Source organism: Tamandua tetradactyla, chromosome 17 (assembly GCF_023851605.1).
Source record: "Tamandua tetradactyla isolate mTamTet1 chromosome 17, mTamTet1.pri, whole genome shotgun sequence".
Classification (NCBI taxonomy): domain Eukaryota; kingdom Metazoa; phylum Chordata; class Mammalia; order Pilosa; family Myrmecophagidae; genus Tamandua; species Tamandua tetradactyla.
Genome location: NC_135343.1, coordinates 78114562 through 78131316, shown reverse-complemented (window position 1 = coordinate 78131316; position 16755 = coordinate 78114562). Strand labels below are relative to the sequence as shown.

Below are 16755 nucleotides of genomic sequence, written 5' to 3'. Positions count from 1 at the left end.
AATAACATTGTCTGATGTCTCTGGTCTGTTATCGCTGCGCTTCAGACCCCCTGAACCCATCTATGTCTGTCTTTCATTCTTTCTCTCATTCTTTCTTTCTTTCTTTCTCATCATTCCTTAATATCCTTTGAGCTCCGTTTCATAGGAAGCAACAAAGTCCCCTTCGGGAATGGTGAAAAAGGGGGAAAATTCAACCTCCCCAAGTTGAATTCTTGATATTCTCACAAGCAGTGTAGACAGCCAAAGCTATAGGCTGAGCCCCGAATCTTGGGGGTTGTTCATATGAAACTTAACCCCATAAAGGATAGGTCAAGCCTACTTAAAATTAGGCCTAAGAGTCACCTCCAAGAGAACCTCTTTTGTTGCTCAGATGTGGCTTCTCTCTCCCCAGCCAACACAACAATCAAACTCACCACCCTTCTCCTGTCTACATGGGACATGACTCCCAGGGGTATGGACCTTCCTGGCAATGTGGGACAGAAATCCTAGAATGACTGAGACTCAGCATCCAGGGATTGAAAAAACCCCTAGAATGAGCTGAAACTCAGCATCAAGGGATTGAGAAAACATTCTCAACCAAAAGGGGGAAAAGTGAAATGAGACAAAGTAAAGTGTCAATGGCTGAAAGATTCCAAACAGAGTCAAGAGGTTATCCTGGAGGTTATTCTTACGCATTAAATAGATATCACCTTGTTAGTCAAGATGTCATGGAGAGGCTGGAGGGAACTGCCTGAAAGTATAGAGCTGTGTTCCAGTAGCCATGTTTCTTGAAGACGACTGTATAATGATATAGCTTTCACAATGTGACTGTGTGATTGTGAAAACCTTGTGTCTGATGTTCCTTTTATCTACCTTGTCAAAACACGAGTAAAACATATCGAATAAAAATAAATAGGGGGAACAAATGTTAAATTTAGATTGAAATGCTAGTGATCCATGAAGGGGAAGGGGTATGGTATGTATGAATTTTTTTCTGTTTTCTTTTTATTTCTTTTTCTGAATAGATGCAAATATTCCTGGAAATGATCACGATGATGAATATGCAACTATGTGATGATATTGTGAATTACTGATTATATATGTAGAACGGAATGATCAAAAGTTAAGAATGTTTGCATTTGTTTGGTGTTTTTTGGTATTTAAAAAAAAACTAATTAAAAAAACAAACCATGAGCATGAGCTATTAAATTCTCATTGTTTCAGTTAAAAGAAAAAAAACAGAAAAAATACTAAAATACCTTAAAGCAATCTGTGATAAAATCATGGTCAAGAACATAGAACAAATTACTCTAAGTAGGTAATATAAATAAAAGTGATTGCCATTTTAAAGCTCAAAAGACTAAAAGAGGGCGGTGCGATGGTGACTCAATGGCAGAATTCTTGTCTACCATGCTGGGGACCTGGGTTCGATTACCGGCTCCTGCTCATGCAAAAAAAAGATTAAAGAAATTCTAAAATCTGACAACCTAATTATTTATGATATTCCACATCCAGAAAAAAAGAACAGTAAACAACCCCAACAAAAAGTCACCATTTATTACTTGTTGTGCTGGTCTGTAAGGATGATGTGCCCCAGAAAAGCCATGTTTAATCCTGATCCATCTTCTGAAGGCAGCCACTTCTCTTCATCCCTATTCAGTACTGCACACTGGGAACACAATCAGATTATCTCCATGGAGATGTGAACCAACGAACTGTGGGTATTAATCTTTAATTAGAGGGAGAGGTGATTTCACCCATTCCACGTGGGTCTTGATTCATTTACTGGACTCCTTTAAAAGAGGAAACATTTTGGAAAGAACCAGATAGCCAAGAGAGCCTCAGAGCCCATGCAGCCAGAGACCATCGGAGATGAAGAAGGAAAACGTCCCCAGGCAGCTTCATGAAACAAGAAGACTGGAGAGAAAGCTAGCAGACATTGCCATGTTCACCATGTACCTTTCTAGTTGACAGAGAAACCCTGAACATTATCGGCCTTCTTGAACCAAGGTATCTTTTCCTGGATGCCTTAGATTGGACATTTCTATAGCCTTGCTTTAATTTGGACACTCTGCAGTATTACAACTGTAAACTTGCAACTTAATTCCTTTTTAAAAGCCATTCCATGGGCAGGCAACAGTGGAAACAAAAGGCATTCCATTGCTGGTATACCACATTCTGGCAGCCAGCAAACTAGAATGCTTGTCATAGAACAAACTAATAAGGAACGTCTGCTGAGAAATTAGAATGGCAGTACATGCCCATATGAAGCAAAAATCCGACACTTACGTTGATCAATACAGTCTTCAGCAAGAGTGAAAAGCTGAGGGGAACGTTCCTCAAGCAGTTGCTGATGAATATTCACACATCTCAAAGTCCACCACGGCAAGGTCTAAAAAAGAAAGCATCACATAAGTCAAAATTAAAGAACACACCAGGAAAAAAAAGGCTTTGTATTAATGAAAATTAATTTTTGGAAATATTTTTACATACATGAAATAAATCAATTCCTTAGAAAGCTGACCCATTCAGTCCTATATACTCAAAAATAATGCCAAAGAACATATACGTTTATCTTTCACAAGAACACTACTACATCTTCCACAAGCTATCTTCCACAAGAATAACCTTGCCCTCATTCTCTCAAAGCCTGTATTTTCAGCTACCTCGGCTTCCTGATAATCACTTTTAATTTACCAACTTCTCCTTTAAAATGTTGGTTGTACTGCTCAGTCTTTATCGGCAAGATACTTTGGTGAGTTTTGATCAGTATCAGTTTCCATTTCACAAAGCAGTGTCAGCCTGATGTTTACCATCTAAAATTTCACACTCTGACATATTCAAGTTTTGTTCAGAGGATGAAATATTGATAGATTCCTCAGTACCAGCCTCTTGTCCTTTCTGAAGAGGGACTTTAATTTCTACTCCTTCAGAGTAGAATTTTTGGTCTATTGATTTCTCTTCTTTTAAGTTTTCCTTTGGCAGTGGTAGTGATGGTGGTAGGAGATTTGTGCATATGGTACTTTCATTTAGAACCTGTCTATCTTTGTTAACAAACTCTAAGCCAACTTCAGTAAGTACTTGTTCCTTCCGTGCCATTTCACTCTGCCTGTCAGACTTTTCCACTTTATTATCTTTTGGTCGAGAAGAACTTCTGGGGATCAGCTCCCTCTGAGGGGGAAGCATCATGGAAGAAGATTCCATGGGAGGAAGAGGATCCTAGGGAGGAGATTTCATCTGAGCAGACTCCATGAGAAGAGGCTTCAAATGAGCAGGCCCCATCTGACCAGATTTCATAGGAGGAGGCTCTACTGGAGCAGGTATTATCTGAGCAGACTCCATTGGAGGAGGCTCCATCTGAGCAGGTCCTATCTGAGCAGACTTCACTGGAGGAGGCCCTATCTGAGCAGGTATTATCTGAGCAGACTCCACTGGAGGAGGCTCCATCTGGACAGGTCCTACCTGAGCAGACTTCACTGGAGGAGGCCCCATCTGAGCAGTTCCTATCCAAGCAGACTCCACTGGAGGAGGCCCCATCTGGGCAGGTCCTACCTGAGCAGACTCCACTGGAGGAGGCGCCACTGTAGCAGGTATTATCTGAGCAGACTCCACTGGAGGAGGGCCCACCTGAGCAGGTCCTATCTGGGCAGGCTCCACTGGAGGAGGCCCCATCTCAGCAGGTCCTATCTGGGCAGACTCCACTGGAGGAGGCTCCATCTGAGCAGGTCCCATCTGAGCAGACTCCACTGGAGGAGGCTCCATCTGAGCAGGTCCCATCTGAGCAGACTCCACTTGGAGGAGGCCCCATCTCAGCAGGTCCCATCTGAGCAGACTCCACTGGAGGAGGCCCCATCTGAGCAGGTCCTATCTGAGCAGACTCCACTGGAGGAGGCCCAATTGGAACAGGTCCTAACTGAGGAGACTCTACAGGAGACTGCATGTGAGCAAGCCCTTTCTGTACAGTCTCCTAGTGAGTTCCACCTGTCTTATTTATATCTGCATTTTCCTCAAAGCAATATATTTTTCACAAAGCTAGGGTGTCTTATATAAGATTCTACAAAGGTTCCATGCACTAGGTTAACTTTCCAGAAACCTAAAACCTCCAGATGGATCCCTGGACCAGATAAGTCCTAAGAACTAGAGAGGATAACCTCTCCAGAACATCAGCTAGCTCCATCTCCCTACCCCTTATTATTGACAGCCCTCCTAACATGAAAAAGTTAGAATGGGCATAGCCCAAATACCCCCGAAGACTGGGAGAAGGATCAAAGGTGATAATGGAGTTATACAGAGAAGATAGCATTTAACAAACGAGTATGACTATTGAATCATTACAGTGATATTTCTTTTAGTCTCCAGTGTTTTGGGGCAAATGGAAGTAAACACCTGGAGTTGTGGAATTGTGACCCATGCCAGGCTCTAGAATCTGTTCTGCAATTAATAGTTGTGCTGTGCTTTGAAATGTATTGCTTTTTTATATATATGTTATTTTTCACAAAAAAGAAAAAAACATGATAAATATATTCCTCTAGCCTCCTATATTCTGGAGCAGTTAGGAGGAAAAATCTGAGCTGATGGTATAGTAGCCCATGACAAACTCTGAGATCTGTCCTGTGACTACTCGTTGGGGAGTGCTTTGAAAATTATTGCTTTTTCTGTCTTTGCTTTGTATATAGATTATATTATACAAAAAAAAAGTTAAAAAAAGAAAGAAAACAGGAAACAAGATTATACAGAAGTATACACAATAAAGACTAAAAGTCATTCTTTCTCTGCCCCAATGTAATCCTCCTCTCCAAGAAAAAGCTGACAAAGGTTTGTATTCTAGACATTCTTCTATGTGTTTGCAAAAGTATGTACGTGTGTGAGTTATGATAGGTATTAAATGTTTTAATAGACTGATTAAAACATCGACTATGGTCATGCACTGAATCATCAAAATGATTAACTATTAGCATGGATTACATTACATGAAGATGCAAGAAATTAATTTTACTTTTTTAAAAAACAATACCTGGTTCAAAAAGTATTGGAAAAGTCCCTTGAGGGATGGGAGAAAGAATATGGAACTATTAAACTTTACCATCGGGAAATTTCCTGATACTGTGTCAAATTTAGGGCCACCGAAATCAATAGGCATAGCCTATTGATTTCACTCTTTTGTGAAGCTTATATAAGTAGCAGAGAAGCTTAGACTATCTATAAGCATGCCTAAGTGTTACTTCTGGAGGGCCTCTTCTGTTGCTCAGATGTGGCCTCACTCTCTCTAAGCCCAACTCTGCAAGTGAAATCATTGACCTTCCCTCTACGTGGGAAATGACATTCAGGGGTAAAAGTCTCCCTGGCAACATGGGACATAATTCTCAGGGATGAATCTGGCCCTGGCACTGGGGGATCAACAATTTCATCCTAACCAAAAAGGGGAAAAGAAGTGTAACAAATAAGGTATCAGTGGCAGAGAAAGTTCAAATAGAGTCAAGAGGCTACTCTGGAGGTTGCCATTACGCAAGCTTCAGGTAGACTTTGCTACCTGTCATAACCTGTCAAACCCCAACCAGGACCATTCCAGCCCATCCTAAAGAACACCCAGGGCAACACATAAGATTCCACAAGGGTTCCACACACTACAGTAACTTTCCATAAACCTACAACCTCCAGATGGGTCCTTGGCCCAGATAAGTACTGAACTCTAGAGGGCCCAGTCTCTCCAGAACATCAGATAGTTTCATCTCCCTACCCCATATTAATGACAGATGCTTCCGACATGAAAAATTTAGAATGGACATAGCCCAAAAACTCCTAAAGAGAGGGATGAAAATATCAAAGGTGATAGTGGAGTTATATAGTGAAAACAGGATTTAACAAATGAATATGAATGCTGAATCATTAAATTGATACCTCTTTTAGTCTCTAGTATATTAGAGCAGGTAGAGGTGAAAACCTAAAATTGTGGAACTATAACCCATACCAAACTCTGAAATATGTTTTACAACTAATTGTGGTACTGTGCTTTGAAATTTATTGCTTTTCTGTATATATGTTATTTTTCACAAAAAAATGAAGGAAAAAAGTCAATTGTGATAATAAAAATATATTTAAGCCTTCTAGCCTCCTATATTCTGGAGCAGCTTGAAAGGAAAATCTGAGAGGATCATATGGTAGCCCATGACAAACACTGGGATCTGTCCTGTAACTATTTGTTGAAGAGTGCTTTGAAAACTGTTGCTTTTTTATTTCTTTACTTTGTATATATGTTATACTATTCAGTAAAAAAGTGTAAAAAAATAAAAAAAACAATATCTGTGCGGTGTTAACAGTGGTTCAGTGGCAAAATTTTCATCTGCCATGCCAGGACAGCTGGGTTCCATTCCCAGAGCCTGCCTGTTCTAGTTTGCTAGCTGCTGGAATGCAACACACTAGAGATGGATTGGCTTTTAATAAAAGGGGATTTATTTTGTTAAAAACGTGTAGTTCTTCAGAGGAAAAGCAGCGTACCTTCAACTGAGGTTCTTTATTACACGGGAAGGCACAGGGCAATCTCTGCTGGCCTTCTCTCCAGGCCTCTGGGTTCCAACAACTTTCCCCGGGGTGATTTCTTTCTGCATCTCCAAAGGCCTGGGCTAAGCTGCGGAGTGCTGAGATGAGGTGTGCTGAGATGAGGTATGCTGAGCTATTTGGGCTGTGCTACATTGAGCTCTCTCATTTAAGCACCAGCCAATTAAATCAAACATCATTCATTGCAGCAGGCATGCCTCCTAGCCGACTGCAGATGTAATCAGTGACAGATGAGGTTTACATGCCATTGGCTCATGTTCACAGCAAAAGAACTAGGCACCTTCACCTGAGCAAGTTAACACCTGACCCTAACTACCACACTGCCCATGCCAAAAAAACTGAAAAAGCAGTATCTACTAATAGGAGATCATACTTAACTATCAAAGCCTTTGTTTTTTTAACTTGAACTTAATTTTTTCATCTGATTAAAGCATAAAACAGCCTGGTTCCCTTCAAACTCCACCAGAACTGCTACTGGAATTATACAACCACAAATGAATTTTTACTCTATAACAAAATCCTTTCTAATTATTAATGTTGTTACCTCAGACTATGTAAAGGAAGGTAGAAATATATAATAGAAGGGAAGTTTCACAATTTTTAATTTAATTCCCTAAGGTGCTCCTCATTTTTCATTTTTTCCTATCACGAAAGCTAATGAAGTCATCTACATTTCAATTTTCTGTCCCTTCATCTGCTCCCAGCAATAAGTGAATCAGATTTGGCAGCATATTCTAGATACGTGAATTTAGATAGATCCAGATCTGCTTAACAAGACAGATCCACTCAAACAGATCTCTCTTTTAAGAAAACATAAGACATAAGATCAGAGTTCGTAAAAACTGGATCACAATGAACTCTCAACCCAAACTCTCTATGGGTAATGAGGGAAAGGATGAAGCAAATTTGAAAGCACAGCCTATTATTCTACTAGAAAGTATAACTTTTTGATATTTGACAAGAATTGCTAAATAGAAAAATCATGGCACAAATAGACTAGGAAACTTGAAACTTGGTTTAGTTTCTAAATCCAATTTCCCAATTGTAGTGCTTATTATAAATATTTTAATTAAGTCACACTAGTTACTATGTTAATATGTCCTAGGAGGACAGGGACCATTAGGATACTCAAAAGGAACCAAAAAAATGTTTGTCAACATTGCATTTTATAAATAAGAAAAATGATACTCAGAGAAAGTAACTAGTGTAATCTTACACAGCTGTAAAGTATCTGAATCAGACTGTGAGTTTATTTCAAAGCCTAGATGCTTTTTTACATACTACTAATAGAAGTCTATAATAGTTCACAGATTAGGGGGTGAGAGAACTCAGCTTCCTTTACAGATCCACAAAAATGGCATCATAATTAAAAATCTGTTTCTTAGGAACCAGACTACTCAAAAATGAAAAGATTAAAATTAATTTGAATGAGTATGTGACGCTTCTTAATGTATCATTTTGCCTTCCTTTATCAAAGAAGGTATTTTTAGTATCATCATTAGGATGAGTGATCTATTAAAGACCCAAAGGAAAAAACATTCAAAGAATAAGATTTCAATAGAAAGGCAAGATAACCTCACAGAATAATATGTGCATGGTGATGTACACAAAGAAAACAAGATTTTAAGAAGTTGTTTAGGATCTGACAAGGACTTAAGATACTTTCATATCCAACCTTACTAAGTATGTCAACCACAACTAATAGTTCACATAGTTACTTACTTTCCCAGGCTGCTAACAGTAATACATATCTTTTATCAAGCAATTCTGAAGATGCTTGCTGATGAAGGTTTACAACCAACAAAACTTAAAGTAGACCACATACTCAGTAACAACCATTAATCTCACTAAAAAGAAAATAGTGTCATTTGGCAGTCTCATGACTTGGTGAGATCTACTTCCGTGCCAACCTTTAGCCAACTTCTAGTCAGTCTATAAGACTAATTTAACTTGAGAAAAAAATTTTTATTCCAGTTAACAGCACTAAAAGTAAGGTCTTATATCTGCTAGAAAATTAAAAACCCTTTTATTACAGCCAATTCCAAATCCTCTGGACCTCTGGCTCTTACGAGAGTTGCTGATAAAGACATTATTTTCCTTCTTATTCTTGTGTAAAACAAAGTCAGCTGGTCAGTTTATTTAAAAAACCTAATTACATAGAACCTGGAAGAGGAAATGAGATCTTATTATTTTGTACAGATTAATGTATTACCCAGATAAATTACAGAGCATTGGTGGGGCAGAAAATTTTTTTTAAAAAGTTTTTTTTTTTGCAACGTTCCCTTGAGGGTCTGGAGAAACAATGTAGAACTATCAAACTTCCCCACCTAGGTAATTCCTGATATTCTCTCAAACATTAGGGACTCCCAATTTAATAAGCCAATCACTCAATCTTCAGGCTCGCCCTTATGAAACTTATTTCTGTATGAAGAAGCTAAGACTACTTGTAATTATGTCTAACAGTCACCCCCCAGAGAACCTCTTTTGTTGCGCAGATGTGGCCTCTCTAAACTCACCCTGCAAATAAAGTCAGTACCCTCCCCCTACGTGGGACATGACACCCAGGGGTATAAATCTCCCTAGCAATGTGGGACATGACTCCCATGGATAAGTCTGGCCCTGGCATTACAAAATTGAGAAAGCCTTCTGGACCAAAAGGGAGCAAAAAAATGAAACAAAGTTTCAGTGGCTAAGAGATTCGAGAGTCAAGAGGTCATTCCGGAGTGTACTCTTATACTAGCTTCAGCCAGATACTGCAAATTACAACAGTATGCCAAGGCCCAACCAACAGTTTTCCTGAAAACCCTAAAGAATACCCTGCGTTCTATCTATGGCTCTATAGAAGTCTTACTTAGTAAGTTTATTTTCTTAGAAACTTAAGACCTCCAGGTTATTCCTATGCCAGAGAAGCCCTAAAATCCAGAGGCACCAGTCTCTCCAAGAACAACAACCATTTTCATTCCTCTACCTCATAAGGTCAACACCCTTTTTCAGTATGAAAAATTTAAAAAGTTCATTGCCCAGATACCCCTTAAGACTGAAAGAACGATCAAGTGAGAGGGAGGAGGAGTAATTGAGAAATTACCATTTAACAAATGACTATGACTACAGACTCATTATACAGATATTTCTTTTCTTTCGCATGCTATGTAATGGGGGTCACATTTCATGCTTTTTCCATGTGAGTATCTCATTTATTTTATTTATTTATTTTCCTAAATTTTGTCTCCCTTTGGTGAGCACCACTATAAGTTCATTCCAAATAAATCTTGGGGTATCTCCTAACAGTGGAGCAAGCCTACTACAGCTGAGGTATGCTTTGTTGATGCTGCTTGTTATTTTTCTTATATTCTTAGTTTATTTCATTATTATTATTTTGCCTTTTTTGGGGGTGCATGGGCCAAGAATCAAGCCCAGGTCTCCTACATGGTAGGCAGCCATTCTACCACTAAAGTACACATGTACCCCAGCCACACTTTCTGTAGACCCTCAAGTTGAATTATATCCACTACATGAGACCCAGGCCTTGGTTTGGCAGGGAATAAATGACATACCAAGTGCAAAAGATAGACTTCAATGCAAAACCAAGTAAATAAAAACTTGAGTGAAGTAAACTATTGTTCTAGTTTGCTAGCTGCCAGAATGCAACACACCAGAAATGGACTGGCTTTTAATAAAAGGGGATTTATTTTGTTAGTTCTTCAGAGGAAAGGCAGCTAACTTTCCACTGAGGTTCTTACGTGGGAAGGCACAGGATGGTCTCTGCTGGCCTTCTCTCCAGGCCCCTGGGTTCCAACAACTTTCTCCAGGGTGACTTCTTTCTGCATCTCCAAAGGCCTGGGCTGAGCTACAAGTGCTGAGATGAGGAATGCCAAGCTGCTTAGGCTGTGCTACGCTGGGCTCTCTCATTTAAGCACCAGCCAAAAATCAAACGTCATTAGCTGCACAGGCACACCTCCTAGCTGACTGCAGATGTAAATCAGCAATAGATGAGGTTCACGTACCATTGGCTCATGTCCACAGCAACAGAACTAGGTGCTTTCACCTGGCCAAGTTGACAACTGAATCTAACTACCACAACGATCTTGGAAAATTACATTATTAAGAAAATCAAATGTCCTAAACACAACAGAAAATCGAAAAACATATGAAGGATTGTTAAAACCTTGTGTCTGATATTCCTTTTATCTACCATGTTAACAGACAAGTAGAACATATGGAATAAAAATAAATAATAGGGGGAACAAATGTTAAAATAAATTTAGTTTGAAATGCTAGTGATAAATGAAAGTGAGGGGTAAGGGGTATGTTATGTATAATCTTTTCTTTTCTCTGTTATCATTTTATTTCTTTTCTTGTTGTCTTTTTATTTCTCTTTCTGAATTGACCCAAATGTTCTAAGAAATGATGAATATGCAACTATGTGATGATATTGAGAATTACTAATTATATATGTAGAATGGAATGATACGTTAATGCTTTTGTTTGATCTTAATTTTTTAATTAATAAATAAATTTAAAATATATATATATAAAAGCATATGAAGATCCAAGCAGAAATGGCCCAAACAAATGACTAAATCAGAACTCCAGCAGAGACATGAAATATGGAACAACTACTCAAGGATATGTACAAAGTAATAAAGAGCATCAGGAAGACACTAGAAGAGCATAAAGAAGAATTTGAAACATTAAATAGAAAAATGGCAAATGTCCCAGAAATGAAAGACAAAATTAGAAATATACTAGAGATACACAGTAGCAGATTCAAAAAAGCAGAAAGAAGAATAAGTGAACTAGAAGAAAGAACAATTGAACTGGAGGGCACAAAAAAAAAAGGCAAGTAAGATGGAAAAACTAGAATTGGACTTTTGAGAAATAACAGACAACATGCGCACAAATATAAGAACAATTGGTGTCCTGGAAGGAAAAGAGAAGAGTAAAGGGCTGGGAAAGTTGGTTGAAGATATAATCAGGGAAAACTTCCCAATTCTTATAAAAGACATAAATACACAAATCAAAGAGGCCCAATGAACTCCAAATAGAATAAATCCAAATAGGCCTATACAAAGACACATACTAATCAAACTGTCAAATGTTGAAAAGAAACAGAAAGGAGCAGGAGAAAAGTGATCTACTACATACAAAGGAAAACACAACTGACTTCAGACAACTCAACAGGCACCATGGAAGCAAGAAGGCAGTGGTATGATATATTTAAGATCCTGAATGAGTAAGGCTTTCAGTCAGGAACTCTGTATTCAGTCAAGATATCCTTCAAAATTGAGGAAGAGATTAAAATCTTCAAAGACAAAGATTGAGAGAACTAGTCAATAAGAGACTTGCCCTGCAAGAAATACTAAAGGGAGTCCTATCAAAAAAAAAAAAAAAAAAAAAAAAAACAGGAGAGGGAGATCTGCAGAACACAGAAATGAAGAATACCAATAAACGTTAATTTAAGGGATAAAAAGAGAGAGAATTAAAATAATATATAGATCTGACAAATAAAAACTAAAGGATAAGATGGTAGATTCAGAACTGTTTTTACAGTAATTACTTTGACCTTTAACAGACTAAACTCACCAATTAAAAGATATATACCGGCAGAATGGACTGAAAAACATAATCCATCTATATGCTGTTTATAAGAGACACATCTCAGACTCAAGAATGCAAAAAATGAAAGGATGGAAAAAATCTATACCATCTGTAACCAAGAGAAAGCAGGAGTAGCTATACTAATATCAAACAAAACAGACTATAGGTAAAGACGTCATAAGTGACAAAGAAGGACACTACATATTAAAAAAAGGGACAATTCACCAAGAGGAAATAACAATTATAAATTGTTGCTCAATTTATTGCTCCTCAACCAAGCTCCAAAGTACATGAAGGGAGCCATAGATGCTAAAACTGAAGGGAGCCACAGATGTTAACACTAACAGTGGCAGACTTCGGTACACTACTCTCCACTCTAGATAGAACAACCAGACAGAGGATCACCAATGAAATAGTGAACATAAACAATGAGATAAATGAATTAGACCTAGAAGACACATATAGATAATTACACTGCAAAACACCAGGATATACATTCTTATCTAGCACACATGGAATATTCTTCAGGATAGACTATACGCTGGAACAAAAACTGAGTCCTTATAAATTTATTAAGATTTAAATTGTCCAAAGCATATTCTCTGACCACAACAGAATGAAGTTAGAAATTAATAATTACCAAAGAATGAGCTTTCAAAAATATATGGAGATTAAACAACACACTTTTAAATCAATGGGGTCAAGGAAGAAATTGCTACCAAAATCGGTAAATACATGGAGACAAATGGTAATGAGTGTTCTAGTTTGCTAGCTACCAGAATGCAATACACCAGTGACAGACTGGCTTTTGATAAAAGGGGATTTATTTCATTAGTTCTTCAGAGGAAAGGCAGCTAACTTTCAACTGAGGTTTTTTCTTACGTGGGAAGGCACAGGGTGATCTCTGCTGGCCTTCTCTCCAGGCCTCTGGGTTCCAACAACTTTCCCTGGGGTGATTTCTTTCTGCATCTCCAAAGTCCTGAGCTGCACTGCAAGTGCTGAGATGAGGTATGCTGAGCTTGCTTGGGCTGTGCTACGTTGAGCTCTCTCATTTAAGCACCAGCCAATTAAATCAAACATTCATTACAGCAGGCACACCTCCTAGCGGACTGCAGATGTAATGAGCAACAGAGGAGGTTCACATACCATTGGCTCATGTTCACAGCAACAGAACTAGGTACCTTCACCTGGCCAAGTTGACAACTGAACCTAACTACCACAATGAGAATACAGTACATCAGTACTTACGGGATGTGGTAAAGGGAGTGCTGAGAAGAAAATTTTTTGCACTAAATGCCAATATTAAAAACCAAAAATGAGCAAAACTTGAGAACTTAACTGCTCACCTGGAGAATTTAAAGAACAGCAAACAATCCCCAAAGCAAACAGATGAAGAGAAATAGCAAAAATTAAAGCAGAAATAAGCAAATTGAGGAACAATAAAATAATAGAAAGAATTAATGAAACCAAAAGTTGACTCTTTGTGAAAATCAATAAAATTGGATAACCCCTAGCTAGACTAAGAAAGAAAGAAAAAAAAAGAGAGGATGCAAATAAAATCAGAAATGAAATGGGGACTGTTACCATGAATCCTAAGGAAATTTTAAAAATCATAAGAGAATATTATAAACAACCATACACCAAAAACTAGATAACTTAGATGAAATGGATAAATTCCTAGAAACACACAAACTACATATGCTTACTCAAGTAAAAACAGATTTCAATAAACCAATTACAAGTAAAGAGATTCAATTAGTCATCAAAAATCTTCCCACGGGTATAGAAAAAAACAGGGGAAGCAAAGGCTAAAATATATTGGGTAGATACAAATACGAACAGTCAATGAAATGGAGTGGTAGGGGGTATGGTATGTACGAATTTTTTTCTTTTTTCTTTTTATTTCTTTTTCTGAATTGGTGCAAATGTTCTAAGAAATGATCATGATGATGAATATACAACTATGTGATGACATTGTGAGTTGCTGATTATATACCAAGAATGGAATGATCATATGGTAAGAATGTTCATGTTTGTAGGTTATGTTTAAAAAAATTTTTAAATAATAATAACACATTCTTCTTGGTTCCCCAGAACCAACCTACACCTTCCTTCCTGCTTTCTTTCCTTCCTCCCTTCTTTATTAGTGCAGCATTTATAACTGTCCGATCAATTAAATTAATATTGTCACCTGGCCAATTCTTTTGGTGGACAGATATTAATGCATGGGATGACCCACACAATTGCTTTACCAAAACTTCCAAATGTCACTGTGTTCTCATCCTGAAAGCATTAAGAAAGAATACACTTTTTTTGTTGTTCTGGCATGGGTAGGCTCCAGGAAGCAAGAATATGCTTTTGGTTTTCCCTTTTTCTAGTTTTTCAAGGCAACCTGCAATCTTGGGTAACAAGCATGAGATAGAGGTTGAAATCATAGAAGGATTATATGCCGTCAACCCAAGTCTCACAGTGATAAGAGAATCTGTTATTACCAGTGCTATAGGGATGAGCTTTCAGATGAGAACTTTGCATGAAATTCTTGTTTATTAATAAAAAAATAAATGTTCAAAATGGGAAAAAAAAAATCTTCCTACAAAGAAAAGCCCCTGAACCAGATGGCTTCACAGGGGAATTTTATCAAACATTCCAAAAAGAATTAACACCAATCCAACTCAAGTTCTTCATGAGGAAAAAGGAATGCTACTTAACTCATTTTATAAAGCTAATATCACTCTACTACCAAAAATAGATAAAGATCTACAAGAAAGGAAAACTACAGACCAATATCCCTAATGAACAAAAGTGCAAAAATTCTTAACAAAATACTAGCAAATCAAAATCAATAACACATTAAAAGAACCATATATCACAACCAAGAGAGGTTTATACTAGGAATGCAAGGGTGGTTCAACATAAGAAAATCAATGAACATAATTTAGCACATTAACAAATCAAATGGTAAAAATCACTAGATCATACTGATCAAGGCTTAAAAAGTATTCAACAAAATCTAGTATCCTTTCCTAATAAAAACACTTCAAAAGGTAGGAATTGAGGGAAACTTTCTCAATATCAAAAAGAGCATATATGAAAAACCCATAGCCAGCATATTTAACAGTGAGAGACTGAAATCATTTCCCCTAAGATCAGGAATGAGCCAGAGATGTCCATTGCCACCACTATTATTCAACATTGTCCTAGAAGTCCAAGCTGGAATTATTAGACAGGAGAAAGAAATAAAAGGTATCAGTCCCTAGTGCATTTCCTAATATAACTTATGTAGACAGCTTAACTGAACACCATAAGTACATGGAACCTTGAGTAGGACATGAAATTTTGTTGGTTTGTCCAGAGTGATGCCCCAATAAATCACAGAGTAATTTGAAGAGTGAATAAAAAAAGTATTTGCAAAGTTCCCTTTGAGGAATGGTGGGAAAGGAGGAAAATTCAACTTCCCCAATTTGAATTCTTTATTATTCTCACAAGCAGTGCAGACAGCCAAAGCTATAGGCTGAGCCCCCAATCTTGGGGTTTGCTAATATGAAACTTAACCCCACAAAGGATAGGTCAAGCCTACTTAAAATTAGGCCTAAGAGTCACCCCAAGAGAACCTCTTTTGTTGCTCAGATGTGGCCTCTCTCTCCAGCCAACACAACAAGCAAACTCACCACCCTCCCTGTCTATGTGGGATGTAACTCCCAGGGGTGTGGACCTTCATGGCAACATGGGACAGAAATCCTAGAATGAGTTGAGACTCAGCATCAAGGGATTAAGAAAACCTTCTCTACCAAAAGGGGGAAAAGTGAAATCAGACAAAATAAAGTGTCAATGACTGAGAGATTCTGAACAGTCGAGAGGTTATCCTGGAGGTTACTCTTACGAATTAAGTAGATATCACCTTGTTAGTCAAGATGTAATAGAGAGGCTGGAGGGAAGTGCCTGAAAATGTAGAGCTGTGGTCCAATAGCCATGTTTCTTGAAGATGATTATATAATGATACAGCTTTCACAATGTGACTGTGTGATTGTGAAAACCTTGTGTCTGATGCTCCTGTTACCTATCTTATCAACAGACGAGTAAAACATATAGAATAAAAAGGAATAATTGGGGGAACAAATGTTAAAATAAATTTACATTGAAATGCTAGTGGTCAATGAAAGGGAGGGGTAAGGGGTATGGTATGTATGAAATTTTTCTGTTTTCTTTTCATTTCTTTTTCCAAATAGATGCAAATGTTCCAAGAAATGATCATGATGATGAATATGCAACTATGTGATGATATTGTGAATTACTGATTATATATGTAGAATGGAATGATCAAAAGTTTAAAATGTTTGCATTTGTTTGGTGTTTTTTGTTATTTTTTAAAAATTTAAAAATTAATTTAAAAAAAGGCATCAGTCCCTCGCTGCCCCTCTGCATCTGGACAGGCCTGGATCTCAGCTCCCTGAGGAGGGCTGGAGGCACAGCACTGCTAGGGGAGTGCTCTGGTGGCAGACACTGCATGGCCACGACACCTGATGCCAGTACCTGTTCAGCACTCTGGGCTTAGCACTGGTAGTGACATCCTGCACGGCCCCCAAGGGCCCAGTTCAGCCCTATGCAGATGTGCAAGCCATTTGT

At 37.9% G+C, this 16755-nt stretch overlaps 1 protein-coding gene across 4 annotated transcripts in view; it reads right to left on the bottom strand.

Annotated features, from left to right (window-relative positions):
- TTC27 (tetratricopeptide repeat domain 27) overlaps window positions 1-16755 on the bottom strand; it is a 312437-nt gene that overhangs the window by 255175 nt on the left and 40507 nt on the right. For all 4 annotated transcript variants that reach the window (XM_077135030.1, XM_077135029.1, XM_077135028.1 and 1 more), the window contains one exon: window positions 2269-2371. In XM_077135030.1, coding sequence (XP_076991145.1) covers window positions 2269-2371 — 103 coding nt within the window. The remainder of the gene's footprint in view (window positions 1-2268; window positions 2372-16755) is intronic.